General features: G+C 40.4%; 1 protein-coding gene across 1 annotated transcript in view; it reads right to left on the bottom strand.

Annotated features, from left to right (window-relative positions):
* The window catches only part of LOC117521102 (laminin subunit alpha-3-like), a 243,840-nt gene that overhangs the window by 13,046 nt on the left and 208,118 nt on the right, over positions 1–22,676 (bottom strand). The window contains 2 exon segments of the mRNA XM_034182417.1: positions 232–365; positions 13,797–13,911. Coding sequence (XP_034038308.1) covers positions 232–365; positions 13,797–13,911 — 249 coding nt within the window.

Below are 22,676 nucleotides of genomic sequence, written 5' to 3'. Positions count from 1 at the left end.
CCCAGTTGATAATTATGTAGTATTTGAACAGCCAAGCTGTCCAAGTTTGGAATCCAGTGAAGTTTTTAAACCCATAAACTCGCCTCTCCCCCAGTTGAGGTGTTGAATTGGACTTCACTGTCTCTCAATTGAGAAACTGGTTGGACCTGTCAGGTCTTTGCATTTGAAGTATCTCTGCACTGACAGTAACACGTGTGTGTATGTGTATGTGCAGTAAATGCAGCCGCTCACCGAGGATGCCCGGCCTGCGGCGGCAGGTTGTAGCTCAGTCTACTGACGGAACCCCCCATGCGGTAAGCATGCGGAATCACACCTGGAAGTGCACACGCTGACAGAGTCTCATTGACTGCCCCCATTGTAACATCCTAAAACAACACAAACACAACAATACATGAATGAAACAGCAGGTGCAAAGTTGACCCTCAACGCATCACCAACTGAAAGCTCTTTGCAATGTCCAACACTGCACAGTGGTCAAACAGACACAGCCCTTACTTCTTTATCTGCAGAAAGAAAAGGTTTTTAAGTCAATTACCCAAAAAAATCTGGATCATCTTAGGCTTTGGTGCATCACCTGCAATGACAAAAAACAGCCACAGAGAGGCGCCAGCCAGCATGTGGTAGTTTTGACAAGCAGCTTCCCTGTTAACTATAAATTACAACATTTGGTGTTTTATTTTACTTCTATAAAAGCTCATAAAAGCACATTGTGCTTGTTACTACTAACACAACCCAGTTCGAGCAGGTCCATAAATATTTGGACACAGCCACAGTCACTCCAGTGTCACTCAAACTGTTTTTATCCACATTACTTTCAACAGTGTAAACAGTGAAAGTCATCCAGGGATGGAGTGTTTAAAGTTTGAGAAGAATTGGTCAAAGCTCAAGGTCATGGATCAGCTCTATTAAGATGGTCCTCCAATTGCCCATTTTGGGCCCCAATTTCCAAATTGAAGACATTGAGCCTGATTTTTTTTTGTGAATAATAGGCAGTATTTATATTACCTACTATTTTATATCCTCAAACATACATCCATCTTCTACCGCTTAGTCCAATTAAGGGTCGCGGGGGGCTGGAGCCTATCCCAGCAGTCACAGAGCGCGAGGCGGGGTACACCCAGGACAGGACACTAGTCTGTCGCAGGGCCACAAATAGACAAACAAACACAGACACACCCCCACACACACCTACGGACAATCTTAAAGATCCCAATCCACCTAAACCGCATGTCTTTTGGATGTGGGAGGAAACCGGAGCACCCGGAGGAAACCCACGCAAACCGTGCTGCCCCCTCAAACATTACATGTGTAACTGAATATTGCCAAATACAGACAAGAATGTGCAAATTCCAATCTACGATTTTACGTGACATTGAAGAGCCGAGAAGGATCAGAAAGATGCTTCTGCTCAGGGTCCCAAATACTGCATATTGTCAACTATGTTTACACTCGATCTGCACCAATTAAAATCCATTTTTGTTTATGTTTTGTGGATCATGATTTAAACCAATGTCACAATTTTTTTTAACATATTTAAAACATTCCTGATTGCTCATAATCTTCTACAATGCTACTTTTACCACAAACTACACCCATATCCAATCAGGTCCAAGAAAGGTCATATGATATGACCTTTGTAATCATGTCAAATATGCACCTGTTACTCCCGTGAATCTTGACTTTAGGTCAAAAGGTCAAAGTGAAGGTCGTAAAAATTCTTGGCAAGATGTCATGAGACTGTTGGATATCTACAGTGCTGTGTAAAGGTTTGAGGCAGTCAACAAGTTTTATTACAAGTATTTGTAATTTTTGTTGTGTTTTCTTCATCAGTGGGTAAATAAACCTGATATGTCCAAGCATTCATATATTAGCAAAAATCATGTGAGATTATTTTTCCTTCCTTTTCATTAAAGAAACTTCAAAATCATGAAGTTGCAATTTTCATTTTCAAATGAAACTAAATGAATAAACATTATTTCCTTGTGGAATTACAAAGAATATGGCAAAACAAAGACAGCTGCAGATCATAAAATAACTTGAGTGGTCATTAAATGTAACCTCTCTTTTTATAAGATGCAGGACATCACTGAAAAGATGGATTTTTTTTTTTAAGGTTAAGAGTGGCCACATGTTTTATCTCTGTCCTTACAATAAGGCAAAAAAAAAAAATAATAATAATAAATTAAATTTAAAAAATTAAAATTTGGTGACAATGCACTAAATTCATTTTAAAAAGTAACTTTGTTTTGCCGATATAATATCCCATAGACATGTCTTCCACCTGCAGGATTAATGATTTTTTTTTAGGTGCAGTTGACTATTTCCACACCTGTGCTTTTTTTTTTAAGTCCAGCAGGGAGCAGTTTGAATCTGTTACACTGTTTGCACTAACATAACTAAAAATATGACCACTCAAGCCATTAAGGGATAAGATCACTTTGATATATTTGGACAATCATCTCTCACAAGTATTTGCACATTATACATTATTCCAAACTTCCACAGTACTGAATTTATGTCTTTGTAATAACAGTTTGATGTGAGACATTTTGAGTATTAGAAAATGTATGTGCACAGTAATATCAAGTACTTTAAACAGTTAATTTAAATATTAAGGGGAATAAAATTACAGTAATGGGGACTCAGATTTGCTGTTTGACAACATGATTTCCAATCAGCACAGTTATTTTCACACTCAGAGCCCATGTTCTTCAAACTCTAAATGCATGTCCACTCATCTGTGCGTCCATGTGTGTGTTGGTGTTAAAATGAGGTGTGGTCAGGTGCACTTTTGGTGAGTTGCTGTTGTGAGGGGAGCAGAAATCGACTGCACTATAGACCAGCAAAAAAATGATCTAAAGTTGAGCAGAGAATTTTTCCTACTATGTCTGTGTGTCTTGTCCATCTTCTCCCATTGGATATCGGAGAACGGGACACGGAGGTGGTGTTGCAGGGAAGAGATGCTCAAATGGACCAGGAGGCAGAGCTGTGGTCTTATACACCTCTCTGCAGCTTCTCTCCCCCTGCCATCCCCCTATTACCCCATCCCCGTAGAGACGGTGCCTGCTCCCAGACCACCAATAACTAGCAAAAATCTATTTAAGCATAAAAATTCAAAAAAGAAAAAAATAATATAGCACCTTCAATTGCACCACAGACTAAAACAGTTAAATGTGGTCTATTAAACATTAGGTCTCTTTCTTCTAAGTCCCTGTTGGTAAATGATATAATAATTGATCAACGTATTGATTTATTCTGCCTAACAGAAACTTGGTTACAGCAGGATGAATATGTTAGTTTAAATGAGTCAACACCCCCGAGTCACACTAACTGTCAGAATGCTCGTAGCACGGGCCGTGGCGGAGGATTAGCATCAATCTTCCATTCCAGCTTATTATTAATCAAAAACCTAGACAGAGCTTTAATTCATTTGAAAGCTTGTCTCTTAGTCTTGTCCATCCAAATTGGAAGTCCCAAAAACCAGTTTATTTGTTTATTATCTATCGGTCCACCTGGTCGTTACTGTGAGTTTCTCTGTGAATTTTCAGACCTTTTGTCTGACTTAGTGCTTAGCTCAGATAAGATAATTATAGTGGGCGATTTTAACATCCACACAGATGCGAGAATGACAGCCTCAACACTGCATTAATCTATTATTAGACTCTATCGGCTTTGCTCAAAAAGTAAATGAGTCCACCCACCACTTTAATCATATTTTAGATCTTGTTCTGACTTATGGTATGGAAATAGAAGACTTACAGTATTCCTGAAAACTCCCTTTTGTCTGATCATTTTTATAACATTTACATTTACCCTGATGGACTACCCTGCAGTGGGGAATAAGTTTCATTACACTAGAGTCTTTCAGAAAGCGCTGTAACTAGGTTTAAGGATATGATTCCTTCTTTATGTTCTCTAATGTCATATACCACACAGAGCAGAGTAGCTACCTAAACTCTGTAAGGGAGTTAGAGTATCTTGTCAATAGTTTGTACCTCATTGAAGACAACTTTGGATGCTGTAGCTCCTCTGAAAAAGAGAGCTTTAAATCAGAAGTGTCTGACTCCGTGGTATAACTCACAACTCGTAGCTTAAAGCTGATAACCCCGTAAGTTGGAGAGGAAATGGCGTCTCACTAATTTAGAAGATCTTCACTTAGCCTGGAAAAAGAGTTTGGTTGCTCTATAAGAAAGCCCTTCGTGAAGCTAGGACATCTTTCTACTCATCACTAATTGAAGAAAATAAGAACAACCCCAGGTTTCTTTTCAGCACTGTAGCCAGGCTGACAAAGAGTCAGAGCTCTATTGAGCTGAGTATTCCATTAACTTTAACTAGTAATGACTTCATGACTTTCTTTGCTAACAAAATTTTGACTATTAGAGAAAAAATTACTCATAACCATCCCAAAGATGTATCGTTATCTTTGGCTGCTTTCCAGTGATGCCGGTATTTGGTTAGACTCTTTCTCTCCGATTGTTCTGTCTGAGTTATTTTCATTAGTTACTTCATCCAAACCATCACATGCTTATTAGACCCCATTCCTGCCAGGCTGCTCAAGGAAGTCCTACCATATTTAATGCTTCAATCTTAAATATGATCAATCTATCTTTGTTAGTTGGTTATGTACCACAGGCCTTTAAGGTGGCAGTAATTAAACCATTACTTAAAAAGCCATCACTTGACCCAGCTATCTTAGCTAATTATAGGCCAATCTCCAACCTTCCTTTTCTCTCAAAGATTCTTGAGAGGGTAGTTGTAAAACAGCTAACTGATCACCTGCAGAGGAATGGTCTATTTGAAGAGTTTCAGTCAGGTTTTAGAATTCATCATAGTACAGAAACAGCATTAGTGAAGGTTACAAATGATCTTCTTATGGCTTCGGACAGTGGACTTATCTCTGTGCTTGTTCTGTTGGACCTCAGTGCTGCTTTTGATACTGTTGACCATAAAATTTTATTACAGAGATTAGAGCATGTCATAGGTATTAAAGGCATTGCGCTGCGGTGGTTTGAATCATATTTGTCTAATAGATTACAGTTTGTTCATGTAAATGGAGAATCTTCTTCACAGACTAAAGTTAATTATGGAGTTCCACAAGGTTCTGTGCTAGGACCAATTTTATTCACTTTATACATGCTTCCTTTGGGCAGTATTATTAGACGGTATTGCTTAAATTTTCATTGTTACGCAGATGATACCCAGCTTTATCTATCCATGAAGCCAGAGGATACGCACCAATTAGCTAAACGCAGGATTGTCTTACAGACATAAAGACATGGATGACCTCTAATTTCCTGCTTTTAAACTCAGATAAAACTGAAGTTATTGTACTTGGCCCCACAAATCTTAGAAGCATGGTGTCTAACCAGATCGTTACTCTGGATGGCATTTCCCTGATCTCTAGTAATACTGTGAGAAATCTTGGAGTTATTTTTGATCAGGATATGTCATTCAAAGCGCATATTAAACAAATATGTAGGACTGCCTTTTTGCATTTACGCAATATCTCTAAAATCAGAAAGGTCTTGTCTCAGAGTGATGCTGAAAAACTAATTCATGCATTTATTTCCTCTAGGCTGGACTATTGTAATTCATTATTATCAGGTTGTCCTAAAAGTTCCCTAAAAAGCCTTCAGTTGGTTCAGAATGCTGCAGCTAGAGTACTGACGGGGACTAGCAGGAGAGAGCATATCTCACCCGTGTTGGCCTCCCTTCATTGGCTTCCTGTTAATGCTAGAATAGAATTTAAAATTCTTCTTCTTACTTATAAGGTTTTGAATAATCAGGTCCCATCTTATCTTAGGGACCTCGTAGTACCATATTACCCCATTAGAGCGCTTCGCTCTCAGACTGCGGGCTTACTTGTAGTTCCTAGGGTTTGTAAGAGTAGAATGGGAGGCAGAGCCTTCAGCTTTCAGGCTCCTCTCCTGTGGAACCAGCTCCCAATTCAGATCAGGGAGACAGATACCCTCTCTACTTTTAAGATTAGGCTTAAAACTTTCCTTTTCGCTAAGGCTTATAGTTAGGGCTGGATCGGGTGACCCTGGACCATCCCTTGGTTATGTTGCTTTAGACGTAGACTGTGTTTCATGGTTATTGTATGGCCTTGCCTTGCAATGTGGAGCGCCTTGGGGCAACTGTTTGTTGTGATTTGGCGCTATACAAGAAAAAAGTTGATTGATTGAAATGCTTCACCTCAGGGAGCTGTGGCAGACATCCACATGTGCATCTTGATGCTTTGTGCAGCAAAATGTTTCACTATTACTTCTGTGTTTGATATCTGAATAGCAATACTCATGTACCCATCACCTAACGGCATACTGTGATTGGTTTATATCATGTTATAGCCATATCACACCTGTAACTAACTGAGAGTAAGTACAGCACCTTTGCACCTTGCACCCAACTGTGCACTCAGATTACTCATCACATAAATGATGTTCCTGCTATCTGTACAGTGCATTAGTCAGATATGCCTTACATTAACAGGTTCATGATGTGTATACACGTACAGCACGTTTGTGCATTAGCGCTCTTGAAACCGCACACAAAATCGAAGACAAAAATCTAAAAAAAATGTAATTAAAAACTAACGGGAAAATACAAAACTTTAGGGTTTGTACCATACTTTTTTTAAACATTGGTTTTCGTTCTTAACGAGGTTCCAGGCTCGGTTAGATGGAGATGGAGGAGAAGGTGCTGCAGGAGAACGGCACTTGACTGCTTTGCCTCAGCTGCTCATGCACTTTGATGCATTGCTTGCAGTTGGTTCATCCCCAAAAGCACCTCTCATTTCAGTTGCCTATTGAGTCTAAATAGCAATGCACCAGGTTCAAGTGCACGCCACTCTTAAAGCAAATGACAGATTACGCCATTTATATACCCCGTGGTGTTCTGCTCCATACTTGGCACTTACGTTATGTGTAATGTAAAGAGTCAAGTGGAGTTGGACATGCCGCAAATGCACTTGCGCCAAGACATAGACTGTGCACTTGAAGTCATCAAGATGGGGCCCCGAGGTGTCTAGAACATTCACCATGGAAATCCATTTCGAAACTCCTGCTTGCTCTGTGAGACACGCCCACTGAGTTCTGCACTGCCCATATAGTGTGGGGCAGAGGGCGGACTGCAACACTATTGGACAGAATGGGTGTGAAAAGAAGATCTTGTTTGTTTAAAGTGACAGGCACAGAAACAATCATTATTTCAACATTTTTAAAGTTAAATAATAAATTTATTATTTGCAACACCTCAGTATATATTAGGTATTTTTGGCTACTAAACTTAATATCAGTACACCTTTTCCCCACACACGAAATGGAATTTATAAATGTGCATACCTCATGCATGTTTTTCAGAGTGGGTCAAGTTTGATATGATGAAGAGGAAGATATAAATAATGTAAAACTTAGAGTGGATCCAGAAAGTATTTACAGCGCTTCACTTTTTCTATATTTTATGTTACAGCCTTATTCCAAAATGGAGTAAATTTTTTTTTTTTCACCTAACAATTCTCCTCACAACACCCCATAATGACAACATGAAATTTTTATTTTTTATTTTTGCAAATTCAGAAAAAAATAAGAAATCACATGTACATACATATTCACAGCCTTTGCTCAATACCTTGTTGAAGCACCTTTGACAGCAATTACAGCCTCAAGTCTTCTTGAATATGATTCCACAAGCTTGGGGCACCTATCTTTGGGCAGTTTTGCCCATTTATCTTTGCAGCACCTCTCAAGCTCCATCAAGTTGGACAGGGAGTGTTGGTGCACAGTCCAGCCAAACTGGACCTGAAGTTGTCCAGTTTGGTTACTTTGGGAGAATTTAGAGTTTTATTAAAACAATTAGAGAAGGTGTCTATAGGAAACTGTTGTTTTAGTTAGATATTTTATTTAATGCTGTTGTTATTTGTGATATTTTATCCAATGTTGTTAATTACTGTTTTTTGGAACTTGTATATGTGACACAGGTCTCTCTTGCAAATGAGGCATTGAGTCTCAAGGGACTGCCTGTATAAATAAGGATAAATAAAATAAAATAAAATAAAATTTTCAGATCTCTCCAGAGATGTTCAACTGGATTCAGGTCTGGGCTCTGGCTGGGTCACTCAAGGACATTCACAGAGTTGTCCTGAAGCCACTCCTTTGGCTGTGTGTTTAGGGTCACTGTCCTGCTGAACGATGAACCGTCGTCCCAGTCTGAGATCAAGAGCGCTCTGGAGCAGGTTCTTATCCAGGATGTCTCTGTACATTGCTGCATTCATCTTTCCTTCAATCCTGACTAGTCTCCCAGTTCCTGCTGCTGAAAAACATCCCCACAGCATGATGCTGCCACCACCATGCTTCACTGTAGGGATGATGCCTGGTTTCCTCCAAATATGACGCCTGGAATTCACACCAAAGAGTTCAATCTTTGTCTCATCAGACCAGAGAATTTTGTTTCTCATGATCCGAGAGTCCTTCAGGTGCCTTTTGGCAAACTCCAGGTGGGCTGCCATGTGCCTTTTACAAAGAAGTGGCTTCTGTCTGGCCACTCTACTATAAAGGCCTGATTGGTGGATTGCTGCAGAGATGGTTGTCCTTCTGGAAAGTTCTCCTCTCTCCACAAAAATGCTGGAGCTCTGACAGAGTGACCATCGTGTTCTTGGTCACCTCCTGACTAAGGTCCTTCTCCCCCGATCGCTCAGTTTAGACAGACAGCCAGCTCTAGGAAGAGTCCTGGTGGATCTGAACTTCCTCCATTTAGAGATGATGGAGGCCACTGTGCTCATTAGGGCCTTCAAAGCAGCAGAAATGTTTCTGTATCCTTCCCCAGATTTGTGCCTTGAGACAATCCTGTCTCAGAGGTCTACAGATAATTCCTCTGACCTCATGCTTGGTTTGTGCTCTGACATGCACTGTCATCTGTGGGACCTTATATGTAGACAGGTGTGTCTTTCCAAATCATGTCCAATCAAGACATTTACCCCTGGTGGACTCCAATTAAGCTGTAGAAACATCTCAAGGATGATCAGTGGAAACAGGAAACACCTGAGCTCAATTCTGAGCTTCACAGCAAAGGCTGTGAATGTACATGTGATTTCTTAGTTGTAGTTGTTTGTTTTTTTTTGTATTTAATAAATTTGCAAAAATCTCAAAGTTCTTTCACACTGTCATTATGGGGTATTGTGTGTAAATTTGGGCAAAAAAATGAATTTCATCCATTTTGGAATAAGGGTGTAAAATAACAAAATGTGGTAAAAGGGAAGCGCTGTGAATATTTTCTAGATCCACTGTAAAAAAACAAACAAAAAAAACAAAAACAAAAACAACCACTGTTGTATAGTTTGCATTTCTGGACATTAAAATGTCTTTTCTGTCCATGCACATAAATCTATATTTGTATGCACAAATTACTATTCACAAACTCCAGTAAAAATGAGTGTGTAGTATATTTTATAAGCCCTCTCGTTTTGTCTCCATTGATTGTTGTGTTTTAAACAGTTCCGGCTGCACATAATGGATGTGCAGGCATCTTTGAAAGAAGCTGTCAGTGTAGCTACAAGATGAGAATGATATCATAGACTGCTGTGATCATGAACCAGCATGCAGGTTCCTCAGTGTTGAGGACCCCAGCAGCTGGAGAAGCTCAAGGGGAAGCCCACATTCCACGTGGCTGCAGCAGATAGATAGTCATGTTTGAGGGGTGAGGCTGAACCAGTCATCTGTCTGGGTGGTTGTCAACCAGGACGAAAAGTGGTTTAGTTGTGTGATGGATGCGGTGACATATGCCATGAGTACATACTCCCAGACTGGACCTGACCCGTCTACATCCATTCATGGCTAAAGAAGGGTGTGAAAATCAGGCTCGTGCACATGCGTAAAGTTTCATGATGATTGATATTTATAAAAAGATTGTGAATACACACAACTTTAAAACTGGTGATTTGACACAGGTTTCATTAATGAAGCCCCTGGTGACCTGTGTTAGATTACTAAAATGTTACATGATAACATGATTTAACAGTGACAATTAATGCCCTGAAACAATTATTAGTCACTTTGTGTAACCGTGAGGTTAATATTTCTCATAATATGTCACGTTCATGCTTAACGTGTAGAGTGTTAGCGGCGGGTGCTCGTGAATGACTGTTAGAAAGAAAGTAAGTGGATTAAAAGATAAAAGCGAACAGACATGAAGTGATTTCAAGCTTCATACATTCATGTATATGTTTGTGAATATCAACAAATGTGATGAGACACAGCACATGAAATAGTAGTTATAATGTCATAATGTTAACGTGAATCATTTTATTGAAGTACACAGAAAATGACTGAGTTTGTGCAAAAGCGACGTAACGCTGTGGTGCAAGCTGCTGGTTATGTGATGTCAGCATCAGCGGGTCGTAGGCTGTCCCTCTTCTTCATCTCTGGAAATAAGGCAGCAAAACACAATGTAAACAAGGACAAAAAACACACACACACAGACACACAAAAAGTGTGTGAAATGGGATTACTCATTCTAAATCTGCAACTGCAGTAGTTGTGAGGAAATTAAAAGTCACTGCGTTTATAATGTGTCTGCTCGTTCTGACAGTTAAACCACAGAATAAGATGTGTTATGTTGGTGATTTGACGATAAACATCACTTGACTAAAAAATATAAACATGTATATACGTATGTATGTATTATTATATATGTATTATAATACATGTATTTAAAATCAGTGTTTATAAATGTTTGGCAATGAAATACCTGAATGAAAGGCATCTGATTCATACCCTGCATGTTCTACACATCACAATATAAAAGTACAAGTAAATATACATATGCCACTAAGGGTGTTTTGTTTTGTTTTTTACTATGTATGACTTCATCATATGGCTTCTGAAGTCATTCATACCAAACACTGAAATATATTGATGAATGGTATTTGCTTTACATCATTCATCTAGGCTTCTTGGTTGTTGAAATATACAAAAAAAAAAGAGGTGTTTTTCAGACCATGTTCTCCATGACCTTTTACCAAACCACACCAAAATATAATCACCTCCAAATGTCTATGCAGGCAACATTCCCACACATTTGAAAGAAATCCATTCATTGTTTTTTAGTTATCTTGTACGCATGCACGCACACACACACACAAACGCGTACGCCATTCTCCTTCATGCATGTCATCCACATGGTGTGTTACCGCTGTGTGCAGCTTCAGTGAAATCCACAGACTGGTTAAGGAGGAGCTGCACTTTACAAAGCTCATGCACACTGTGATTTCTGTGTATCCCTCCAAATGTCTGTGGAGGTATAATAACCATTATTATCACTTTACCGGGGCGTTGCTAGGCCGGTATTGTAGATTTACGTCGACGTTATCTGGCTATACCCGCCCGCTGTGCATAAACAAATGACGTCATAGCACGCGCAGCCCAAGAACTGTCCAGAGGGGGAAAAAAAAAACTGTCCGCAGAGGAAAAGATGAAAAGGCGAGAAGTGTGTTTTGGTCCCAATATGGATATTCCGGATGATTTTCTCATGGATAGTACGACAATGAACAGCAGCTAAAGCAGCCAGGTTGATGAGGACGCACTGCTGAATTTGGAGAGCACCATGCGCGCCAGGCGACAAGGCAGAAGTTAAGTGAGCCAACATTTTATGTATGCGTTGTGTGTTGTGTATCTCAGTAAAAAGTGATAATAATGCAAATAACATACTGTTGTCGTGCGGTATGCATTTTTCTGAGTCCCTCGGTCCATCCCATCACCCAAAATGACAGCTATTCACCCGAGTTAGACGAGGCATGACTGGGCATGGACGTCGGGCCTCTGAAAATGCATACCGCCCTCCAAAAGCATGTTATTGTATTATTATAAAGGAATTTATGATCTCCAACATGGTTGGCTTGTTGACTTTGGTACAGAAGTACAAAATTGTGCCATTTTGTTTCCGATCTCAACACATTCCCAGGAGGAATTAACTACAGTTGTTACTGTTCACAGATCTGTGAGCTCCTAAATAAATCAGTGGGTGCACCACCACCCCCACCCCCCCAAAAAAACTATATTCCACTGATCATACCAAAGAATTCCTGGCAAATGACGACATACCTTATGCTGACCGTTGATTGATACGAGGTCTGTTCAAAAAGTATCGTACCTTTTTATTTTTTCAAAAACCATATGGATTTGAATCACATGTGATTCAAATCCATATAGTTTTTGAAAAAATAAAAAGGTCCGTTACTTTTTGGACAGACCTCGTATGTAGTGATTCAGTCATAATTTTACCATCATCATCATCAGTGATGCTGATTTTCCAAAAAATGAGACGCTACAATGTCCACATGCACACGTCATGCACGTGTGTGCTGGATGCACGCTTCAGTGGAAACAAGACAACTTTCAAATCTTGAGTCACTGCTCCTCTCTGCATTTTGGGACGCCAGTCCAGATTAGTGTGCCTTGGTAGAGAGAGTGGCAACATGACAAGTCGAACAAAAAATGGTCACGTGACTCATGGTGCCATCTTGGGTTTAAAATAGCGTTCGCTGTTAATCTGTCTGCATGTAAATTCAGCTATTTTATTTATTAATTCGCTGGTTGCTCTGCATTTGGAGGCACAAAGAGACACAGCAAGGGCTTCAAGATGTAAAGACTCCATTCAGATCCGAACAGAAGAAAAACTGGCGAAAATAAAGTCAGCTGTGTGGGATGGAAGCTGACATCATCATCAAAGTTTTGAGAGGTAAATTTATTGTTCAGTCTCATGTTCAGTAAAACTCACCTAAACCATCATCGTATAAACCAGATATTCGCAGTCACCAGACAAAAAAAGTCCCAAAGTTTTGTATTGTTTGCCATATAATAAACATCGTATATAAAACTGATTTTGTACAAAGGATTTTCGCTCACATCCGATAAAATGTCCCATCCGATCGCAATGTATTTCCATTAAACCCCTCGCATGTGAGACCGAAGCCATTTCCGTGATTAAAATCTGACCGTTTATTTTTTTTCACACCGTGCTCAGGCTCAGACCCGCAGCCTGATATGCACCTTTTAAATCAGACACAAACGGCTGTGATTTGAAACTTTTCTGCTTTCACTCCTTCGTCTCCCATCATATTATAACAGTTTTTACAGTGTGCACACTGATTACAAATGGATCAGAAAAGTCCGCAACTTTACAGCACGAAGATGATAAAGAGGAAAATGCCCATCTTACCTTTGATTTGGAGGTGATGATTGTAGAAAGAAAAGCTTGTTGAGAGTCAAATTAGTCCAGAATAAAGCATAATCCAGAGACGGAGAATTTTAAAACCATCTTGCACGTCATTGTATGACACAGAGTTACAGAGCTGCAGCTGCATAAATCAGGCTTTAAATTAATTAAATAAATCATCACAAATTGTAAATGTATGTAAATTTGATAGCTTAACTTTTTTTATATTTATTTTGATAGCACCTGTACCTGGATGTGTTGCTGTATGTGGTTAAATGATTTAAAAAATGTTGACAACATAAAAGGTTCACTCAGTAGTTCAGCGCAGTTGGAACCAAAATGGCACCATCATGTTCTGAGTTGACGCCACTCTCTCTATCTCGGCACAATTAGCCCAGATCCATGGAGATCCCACTGCACTGCCCCTAGAGGCCAATCTAAATAAAAGCTGTTTAACTTCCATAAAACTGCTGAAATTTGCAAAAATAAAAAATTGAAATAAAATACACAAAGAAATAAAGGTTTGTTCTTCATGTATGGGATCGCACTCGAGACACTCAACCTGCTTGGGATCCAAAAACAGAACTCACCTTCTTGGTGCTGCGGTCAAGCATCTGCTGTGCAGGAGCGTCGGCCGGGCAAACATCCACCAGAACATTCCCAGAAGTCACAAAGGCACTCAAGTCCTCAATCTTGAACAGATTCCTGCAACCACAGCGGCCAATCCGCATCAGTCACGTAACACAGCTAAGCACAAGCTGCAAACTGCCACTGCAGATGTGAAACATTTATCCATTATTAGGCAGCAATAACGTAGAGAGTGAGGTGAGAATACCGTCGTGTGTAGAGGTTGGAAATACAGCCTTTGAAGTTGTTTCTGCCCAGGAACACGGATCCACCTGTGTCGGGTACGGCGGTGCCGCCACTCTGCTCTTGACCCTCATCTTTATCATCAATAAGAAACTGAACCCTGCTTGGAAAATGAAGCACTCGCTTTAAATCAGACTAACGTTCACGCTGAAACAATACATCAATAAATGGAATCACAAACGGATCATCAGCTGCCATGCAAGGTCCTCAATCGTACATAGAGAGCACCTCGGGGATTAAGGACCTTGCTCATGCAACCATAGTAATTTCCCTGTCTGACAGGGAATTGAACCCACCTTACTTCTGGGGCCCACCCAAACCTTTAATCACAAATTAGATTGATTGATAAAGATTAAATAAAAGACATTGCAGACAGGAAGGAAGGAAGTAGTACTTTAGACACTCTCTGTCCCATTCCTTTCTTCATGGTGAATCAGTTACCATGGTTACTGTTGCTAAGCAATAAGCCAGTCATGGGCGGACACAGTGACATACATACATACCCGCCATATTTAAAAAATTTAATTTATTTCACTTTATATAGCGCCAAATCACAACAAAGTTGCCTCAAGGCGCTTCACACAAGCATGCTCGAACCTTACCAACGCCCAGAGCAAGCACGCAGGCGACAGTGGTAAGGAAAAACTACCTCTGGGGAAGAAACCTCAAGCAGACCAGACTCAAAGGGGTGACCCTCTGCTTGGGCCATGCTACCAACACAAATTACAAGAACAATTCCTAATAAAATGAATTAAGAGTAAAAAGCATTGTAACATACTATGCTATGCTAGCCATAAAAAAGGGAAAATAAGTGCGTCTTAAGTCTGGACTTGAGAGTCTCTACAGAATCTGACTGTTTTATTGACACAAATCAAAATCAAATCAAATCAATTTTATTTATATAGCGCCAAATCACAACAAACAGTTGCCCCAAGACGCTTTATATTGTAAGGCAAGGCCATACAATAACTTTTTTATAGAGCAACAGACTCTTTTCCAGGCTAAGTGAAAATCTTCTAAATTAGTGAGACGCCATTTCCTCTCCAACTTACAGGTTATCTGCTTTAAGCTGCGAGTTTGTGAGTTATACCACGGAGTCAGGCACTTCTGATTTAAGGCTCTCTTTTTCAGAGGAGCTATAGCATCCAAAGTTGTCTTCAATGAGGATCTAAAACTATTGACGAGATACTCTATCTCACTCACAGAGTTTAGGTAGCTACTCTGCACTGTGTTGGTATATGGCATTAGAGAACATAAAGAAGGAATCATATCCTTAAACCTAGTTACAGCGCTTTCTGAAAGACTTCTAGTGTAATGAAACTTATTCCCCACTGCTGGGTAGTCCATCAGAGTAAATGTAAATTTTATTAAGAAATGATCAGACAGAAGGGAGTTTTCAGGGAATACTGTTAAGTCTTCAATTTCCATACCATAAGTCAGAACAAGATCTAAGATATGATTAAAGTGGTGGGTGGACTCATTTACATTTTGAGCAAAGCCAACTGAGTCTAATAATAGATTAAATGCAGTGTTGAGGCTGTCATTCTCAGCATCTGTGTGGATGTTAAAATCGCCCACTATAATTATTATCTGAGCTAAGCACTAAGTCAGACAAAAGGTCTGAAAATTCACAGAGAAACTCACAGTAATGACCAGGTGGACGATAGATAATAACAAATAAAACTGGTTTTTGAGACTTCCAATTTGGATGGACAAGACTAAGAGTCAAGCTTTCAAATGAATTAAAGCTCTGTCTGGGTTTTGGATTAATTAAAACTGGAATGGAAGATTGCTGCTAATCCTCCGCCTCTGCCCGTGCTACGAGCATTCTGACAGTTAGTGTGACTTGGGGGTGTTGACTCAAACTAACATATTCATCCTGCTGTAACCAGGTTTCTGTAAGGCAGATAAAACAATATGTTGATCAATTATTATATCATTTACTAACAGGGACTTAGAAGAGAGAGACCTAAGGTTTAATAGACCACATTTAACTGTTTTAGTCTGTGGTGCAGTTGAAGGTGCTATATTATTTTTCTTTTTGAATTTTTATGCTTAAATAGATTTTTACTGGTTATTGGTTACAAGTGAGTGTGCAATAGTCAGAAAGCCTCACATGGTCGGTCCATGGGGTGCACTCTGGATATAGAGATACACAGTAGCACATTGCCAGACCAAACAAACTGAACTGATCACAAATACTAACAAAAAAAGTAAAAGTAATAACTTATGGAAAAAAAAAATAAACTTTAAATCTGGTTAGTACCGAATTTCAGGCTACTTCACCACTCCTGGCCAGAGCTGGAGTTGTGTGGAGATCAGGGCCCGTATTCACAAAGAATCTCAGAGTCGTCTCAGAGAGCTTAGCCTAAAGATTTCCAGTAAGGAATCTTAGCCTAAGAGTGATCCAGGAAGTGTCTGAGGGCAACTTGAGCAAGGAGTGGATAGAAATGCTCCCAGGCCAGTGTGGAGCTATAATCTCACCTAGTCCTGGGTCTCCCATGGGGTCTCCTCCCAGATGGACGTGCCTGGAACACCTCCCTAGAGAGAGCCTGGGGCATCCTTACCAGATGCCAGAACCACCCCAGCTGGCTTCTTTCAGCGCGAAGGAGCAGCGGCTGTACTCCAAACTTCTGACGGATGACCGAGCTTCTCACCCTATCTCTAAGAGTCTAAGGGAGACACTAGCTCCCCCCCCCCCCTCCAGGAAACCCATTTTGGCCACTTGTACCCGCAAGGTAGTTCTTTCGGTCAACCCAACCCTCATGACCATAGGCTTACCTATGAATGTTATAGAATTTACATGCAACTTACATTTTTTCTAGTAGCCAGGTATCATAATGTTGTGATGACCTTCATCTCAGGCGTTATTGCATTACTACGCTGGGTGGAAAAAGTAACCTTGTTCATGATGAGATCAACCGCAAACATTATCCCTGCACGATCAAGCTAGTAGCATTACTTAATCACTGCCATACACATACAGAGAATGTCTCTCTTTCCTGTCTTTCTTTCTGCCACCTTGTCTGTTTAAGACACTCTTAGGCTTCTTAAAGGGCCTCCTCCCTCCTCTTAAATTGAGCTTGGGACTCCGGCGAGGGCAGTCACATCCTCCTCTCTCCTCTATCTCTGCTCCAACCTTCAAAGTCCCTACTTCACCAGACTTTGAATTCTTCAAACTATATTGGATTAACCATGGAATTGATCAGCTGGTCTCTGAACACTATTGACATCATTTTTTCTACAAGAAGATCAGGGCCGGGGACCCTGCGTGCCCAGATGGAACTTACCCTGCGGGCTATGTTCTCGACGCCTGGGAGACGTGGCGTGTCACATGCTTTGCGCCATTCTCTGTGGAGGACGTTGAGGATTTACTCATATTTGGTTTCATAGTAGGAGGGCTGGTACTTATTGGCTTATGTGCTGCTCTGACCTACCGGAACATTGGCAAGACAGCTGCCGCCAAAACCACGACCCCTCACTTGTCCGTCATGATTAATGATTTGGGCAAGGCGATGCATTCTCAGACTGCATTAACCCTTGAACTCAGATGCAAATTGGATAACATGTTGGAGCAAATGTGCACCTTGCAGGGGAAGGTGAAGATTTCAGAGACCGGGGAATATTCATAATTTGGGATCTGGTTTGTTCATGTGTAATTGTAAAAGTGTTTTTCACTGCTCAACCACAAACATGGCAGGCTTATCAGCCTCTGAAGGACAAAATGCCCCATGTTTTCCTCAAGAAGAATCTCTATGACCTTGGGGAACATTGGCTGCCTCCTTATCTCTCTAACTCCAGTACAAGGACAAAAACTGACTCACACATGGACAAAGACTGAAGCATGCTCCACTTCGCCCCTACCACCCCTCCTGCCCCCATCACACACCCATCCCGGCCACCGCTCACGCCACCCCTTCTCCCCTCCGGGGGCTGTGTAGTTTTAGCTGCAGCAGGTCCTGTACATCTATCCTATAGTGATCTTTGTCTGAGGCCAAGGCCAAATTTGCAAAAAAAAAACCTAACTCGTCAAAAAATAAATAAAATAAATAAAATAAAATCATAACTCAGCTGCTAATTGCACTGTAGCCTTGCAGACTTGTAGTCTTGATTCACAGTGTTTCCCATCTGAAATTGATTATTTCTGCCTGCCTTGAATTTATGTGAAGGTTTCTCTATTAATAATTTGAACCCAGTTCGTACAACCACCTTTTTCTATTTGGTTACTCATCACACAACCCCCAGAATTTGCCTAATGACTGCCGAAGAGGTTGGATGAGGACAGACAGAATTCTAACATTCTCTCCAAGAATTCTCTCATTTTCTCCAAATAAAAATGATAAAAGTCAACAAAAGTACCTACTTTATATTTTACCTTGACATCACAGTGTTCCTATGCCATAAATAGGCATGTTTACAGCCTTCTTGCAACACAAGATTCATTACCAATGGTAGCCATATTTGTTTTGATTGTTGGGGGTTTCCTCATGATACCACTGGGGATTCCCCTAACATTTCTTTAGTCCATTCATATGGAACAGCTGGGTATGTATTTGAATACAATATCACCTACACAACCAATAGGCAGCTGACATGAACAGACTCAACAAGCTCATCAGGAGAGCTGGCTCTGTCCTGGGGTTTGAGCTGGAGTCTGTGGTGGAGGTGTCAGAGAGGAGGATGCTGAGGAAACTGCGCAGCCTCCTGGACAATACCTCCCACCCCCTGCATGCTACACTGACGTACTGAGCACCTTCAGTCGTAGACCGAGACCACCGAGGTGCACCACAGAACACCACAGGAGGTCTTTCCTACCTGTGGCAATCAGACTGTATACATATTGAACAGAGTTATTCAGTGACTCAGAAATATGTGCAATAGTGTTGAACATCTTGCGCAAATGTCTTCCAGTCATTTTGCATACGTTTGTTGTATTTTATTGTTTTAAAAAAACATTGTTTGCAGTTTACTGATTGGTACTCTGGCACAATAATTTCCTTCGGGATGAATAAAGTTGAGCTTATATTATCTTATCTAATCTTATCTTAATTGCAATTTTAACTCTTGTCCTGTATTCTTTTTCTTTCATATTAACATCCTATATTCACTTAAATCAAGGTGTCATTTTCGGTCACTTAGTGATGGGTGCCAGTGTGCTACTGTGCAAATAAATGATACAAGAGCTAAATGAAGTACATTTATCACTCACCGGGAATTCCACCCACATACAGTGGGTCTTTGGTCAAAGTGGATGTGAATGTTGGTGGTCCAATCTTGTAAGTGCCAACAGTGTCGACATGCAGTTGTAAAACATTTTTCCTCTTTATCACTAAAAGAGCATAGACAGACATTAATTAACAGTAATTTGTATAAATGTCCTCCTGTGTATAAGATAAAAATTGGTGCTTAATGATGACTGATCAAATAATCGTCAGCATTGTACCTGATATTTTATGAAACATTCCATCACATAAGGAAGCGTTTGGCCGCACTGACACCTTGAATTCTTCGTTTCTATTGTTGACTTGTGCCACTACCTGGAAATTATACCATAAACACAATTTAGATACATGTAAGAATAACTTACTGATAACAGCTATTGAATCTGTTTGTTGAAGTTATAAACCAGGACAGAACACAGATCCTGATTTACAAGAATTATATACAAATGTACTTATTATTTAATGTGATGCAAACTGAAGGGAAAGGTACCCTCAGTTTTCCCAAAATAAAATTACAATACTTGAAACTGAAGGGCGCAGGATCATTTTGTGAGTACTTGCTCCTATTTCATTGACAAAGTGCTCCACATATATGAGTATTACTCCATATATAACAGTAGAACTACAAGGTAAAACTATTGAATAAAATTACAAAGGGGGGGAGCAGAATAAATTATTTGCTTGTAAAAAACCATAACAGGCTCATTCTTAGACATGCTAAAGTAGCTAACAGCTGTTAGCCAAACTTAAAAAAAAAATCACATGAAGGCATTATTTGTACAATCTAGTATTGACAATTTATGTTCTTCATTTCTGGAGCAGTTTTTAATTCAGAAAAACAATTTTTTTTTTGTTGTAACCAGGTGTCAGGAATAACCTAATCACACAATATTTAACATTATGTATTGTTTTTGGCTCATCAAAGGGGACTTCCCTTCTTACATGTCAACAGACTTTTGTAGGAAAGAAACATTAAAGCAAGAAATGTAATTGCCCAAAGTGAGATAAAGTCAACACCAGGTGATGTAATATTGATGTAGTAACGTTAGCATAAATCAGCGTTCTTGGTGTGCTGTGGACACAGGGTATGTAATCGGGGAACCCCAGCTGCTGGGTAGCATGGCCTCTCTTTGGGGAATTAAAATTTGCTGTTTGGGGCTCACCTTCCCTCTGAGCATGTAGACACTCAAATAATGGTCCATCGTTGGTTCATATTGGGTCTTTCTGGAATCACCGACATGCAGCAGAAGTCCAGTTGGACTCCTTGGACGAATGCTAAACAGCAGCTCAAAGCCAGAGTCGTCAACAAAGGTGTTGCCTGAAATGTGATAAGTTAATATGGTCATCACTTTTATTACTGTCACTGATACACAAACCATCGTGACTGACTATTGATATTAACACATGTACATGTAGAATACTGGACTCAAAGCCCAATTTATACTATTCTTTCTGCAACTCCGTAGCCACGCAGATTGCTCTGCATCATTGCCAACCCCCTCCGAGAACCTCTCCATGGCCTGACGTGCACCTCCCAAATATTGTAATTACACATCGAGACGGCAGGGACCGCACGGACACAGCGTGGGCTGTGATTGGTCCACTAACTACATCATTTCCCAAATTTCACTTTTCCGGTTTCACAATCGACTTTCACAACTGTAGACGTCATGACAGTCTATGGTCATAGGACAGCCATCATGAAAAATGCTGCACCCCCTGCTGTTTTGGCAGTGAACTGCATTGTGACACCCGCCAAAGCAACCTGACATAGGACTTCAAAAGGTTCAAGACTGCGTCGAAGGCGTTGCGTGGCCACACATAGTGCAAATTTGGTCGATTTGCGCATAAAGTGCGCATGAAGTAGGAATCGTGTGCAAAATATGGCCATCGGGTATTGCAAAGGCTTTGCTTCCGTCCGTCCGTCCATCTGTGCTCAGCATAAGTCCAGTCCTATTACTGCCAGCGTCTTCAAATTCACAGGGAACATTCTTGGGACACAGACCTTGGACAACATCAAAGATGGCTAACCTTGACCTATTTTAAGAGGTCACAAGGTCACATTCTGTTTCCTATTTTTATGCTTGTACGGCCAAGGGTATTTTAGCATTGCGTTATATTGAAACATATGCTAAACAACATATGCTAAAACACATTTTAACTGTGACTTTCCCATTTTAACCTGGCTGAAATGCAGTAGCTGTGACACACAGGCACAAACCTGATGTGATATTGTCATTATAGGACCAGTGTCTGCACAGACTTTGTAAGGGCAGTGTTCTAAATAGAATTTTTGGCACCAGTTTGGTGATTATATTGCACAGTGTAAAGTGAATAGTGCCAGTGCATTTGGTGTGACTCCAACTTCCAATTTGCTATTAACACAGTGTGTGTCTGAGTGCAAAGCACGGTGCAGGGTGCGAAGGGGCAAAATTTAGTCCTCTTAATTAACCATGGGTGTCCTCTGTCCCTGAGTTTAGCAGACAGGTGGCACCTACAATTGGTGCATTGCTATTCAGATGGTAAACACAGAAGTGAGAGGTTTTCTGGTGAGGCAAGGGTTATGCACATACACCATCAAAGCACGGAGCAGGAGCGCATCCTCTCTCACAGCTCCCTAGGTGAAGCATTTGAGCAACTAGTTCCTGTGAAACCACTTTCATCTCCAATTCTCCATATCTGATAGGAGAGATAGACACAGCAAGGAACTCTGTGGCTTGAGCTTTGGACCAGGCTGTTGGTGGCTATGGCACAGTCCACTTTTCTGCCTCCTTACAAAAGCATTGCAGGCGGTGCATATGGTGCAAATTTGGTGTGCCTGCACTCAACCTGTGGACGTAATTGTGAGTACTCTGTTTGCCCAGGTACTTGAAGCATGCACAGATGGACAAGCAGCATTTCTATGTCCCCCTGCTATGTTACACGGAGGACAAAAATGGATGTGAAACAACAAGGCGACTTGTGTTTTTTTCATGGAGGGTGCCTCTGGAACTAGAATTTAAATTTCAACCATGACCATTGGCAAAAAGAAAATTTCAAGTCATTGATATATTTTCTATACCCAACTATTCATAATAATCAGCATCCTCATCATCATCATTATTATTAATCTATTTATTACTTATCTTCTTATAAAGGGGTTATGGTTTTACTTGCATTTTTGTTTATTGATTGTTTTCTGGCAAATCTTGCACGCAAGATTCTCAAGTCAATGCAAAATACTTTGACCCTTATCAATCTCATGGTTCACCTGACAAACCAATTAGATCCTCTGATTGAAGTATCAAAACTGGTCTCTTCATGACAAACAGAGTATTGAAGCTTCGGTACCAGATGTGATGGTCACAGCTGTTAGACTCACTGAGAACGATGTGTGCA

The sequence above is a fragment of the Thalassophryne amazonica genome, chromosome 12 (genome assembly GCF_902500255.1).
Source record: "Thalassophryne amazonica chromosome 12, fThaAma1.1, whole genome shotgun sequence".
Classification (NCBI taxonomy): domain Eukaryota; kingdom Metazoa; phylum Chordata; class Actinopteri; order Batrachoidiformes; family Batrachoididae; genus Thalassophryne; species Thalassophryne amazonica.
Note: the sequence above shows the minus strand (reverse complement) of the source record. Positions and strands in the feature narration are given on the sequence as shown.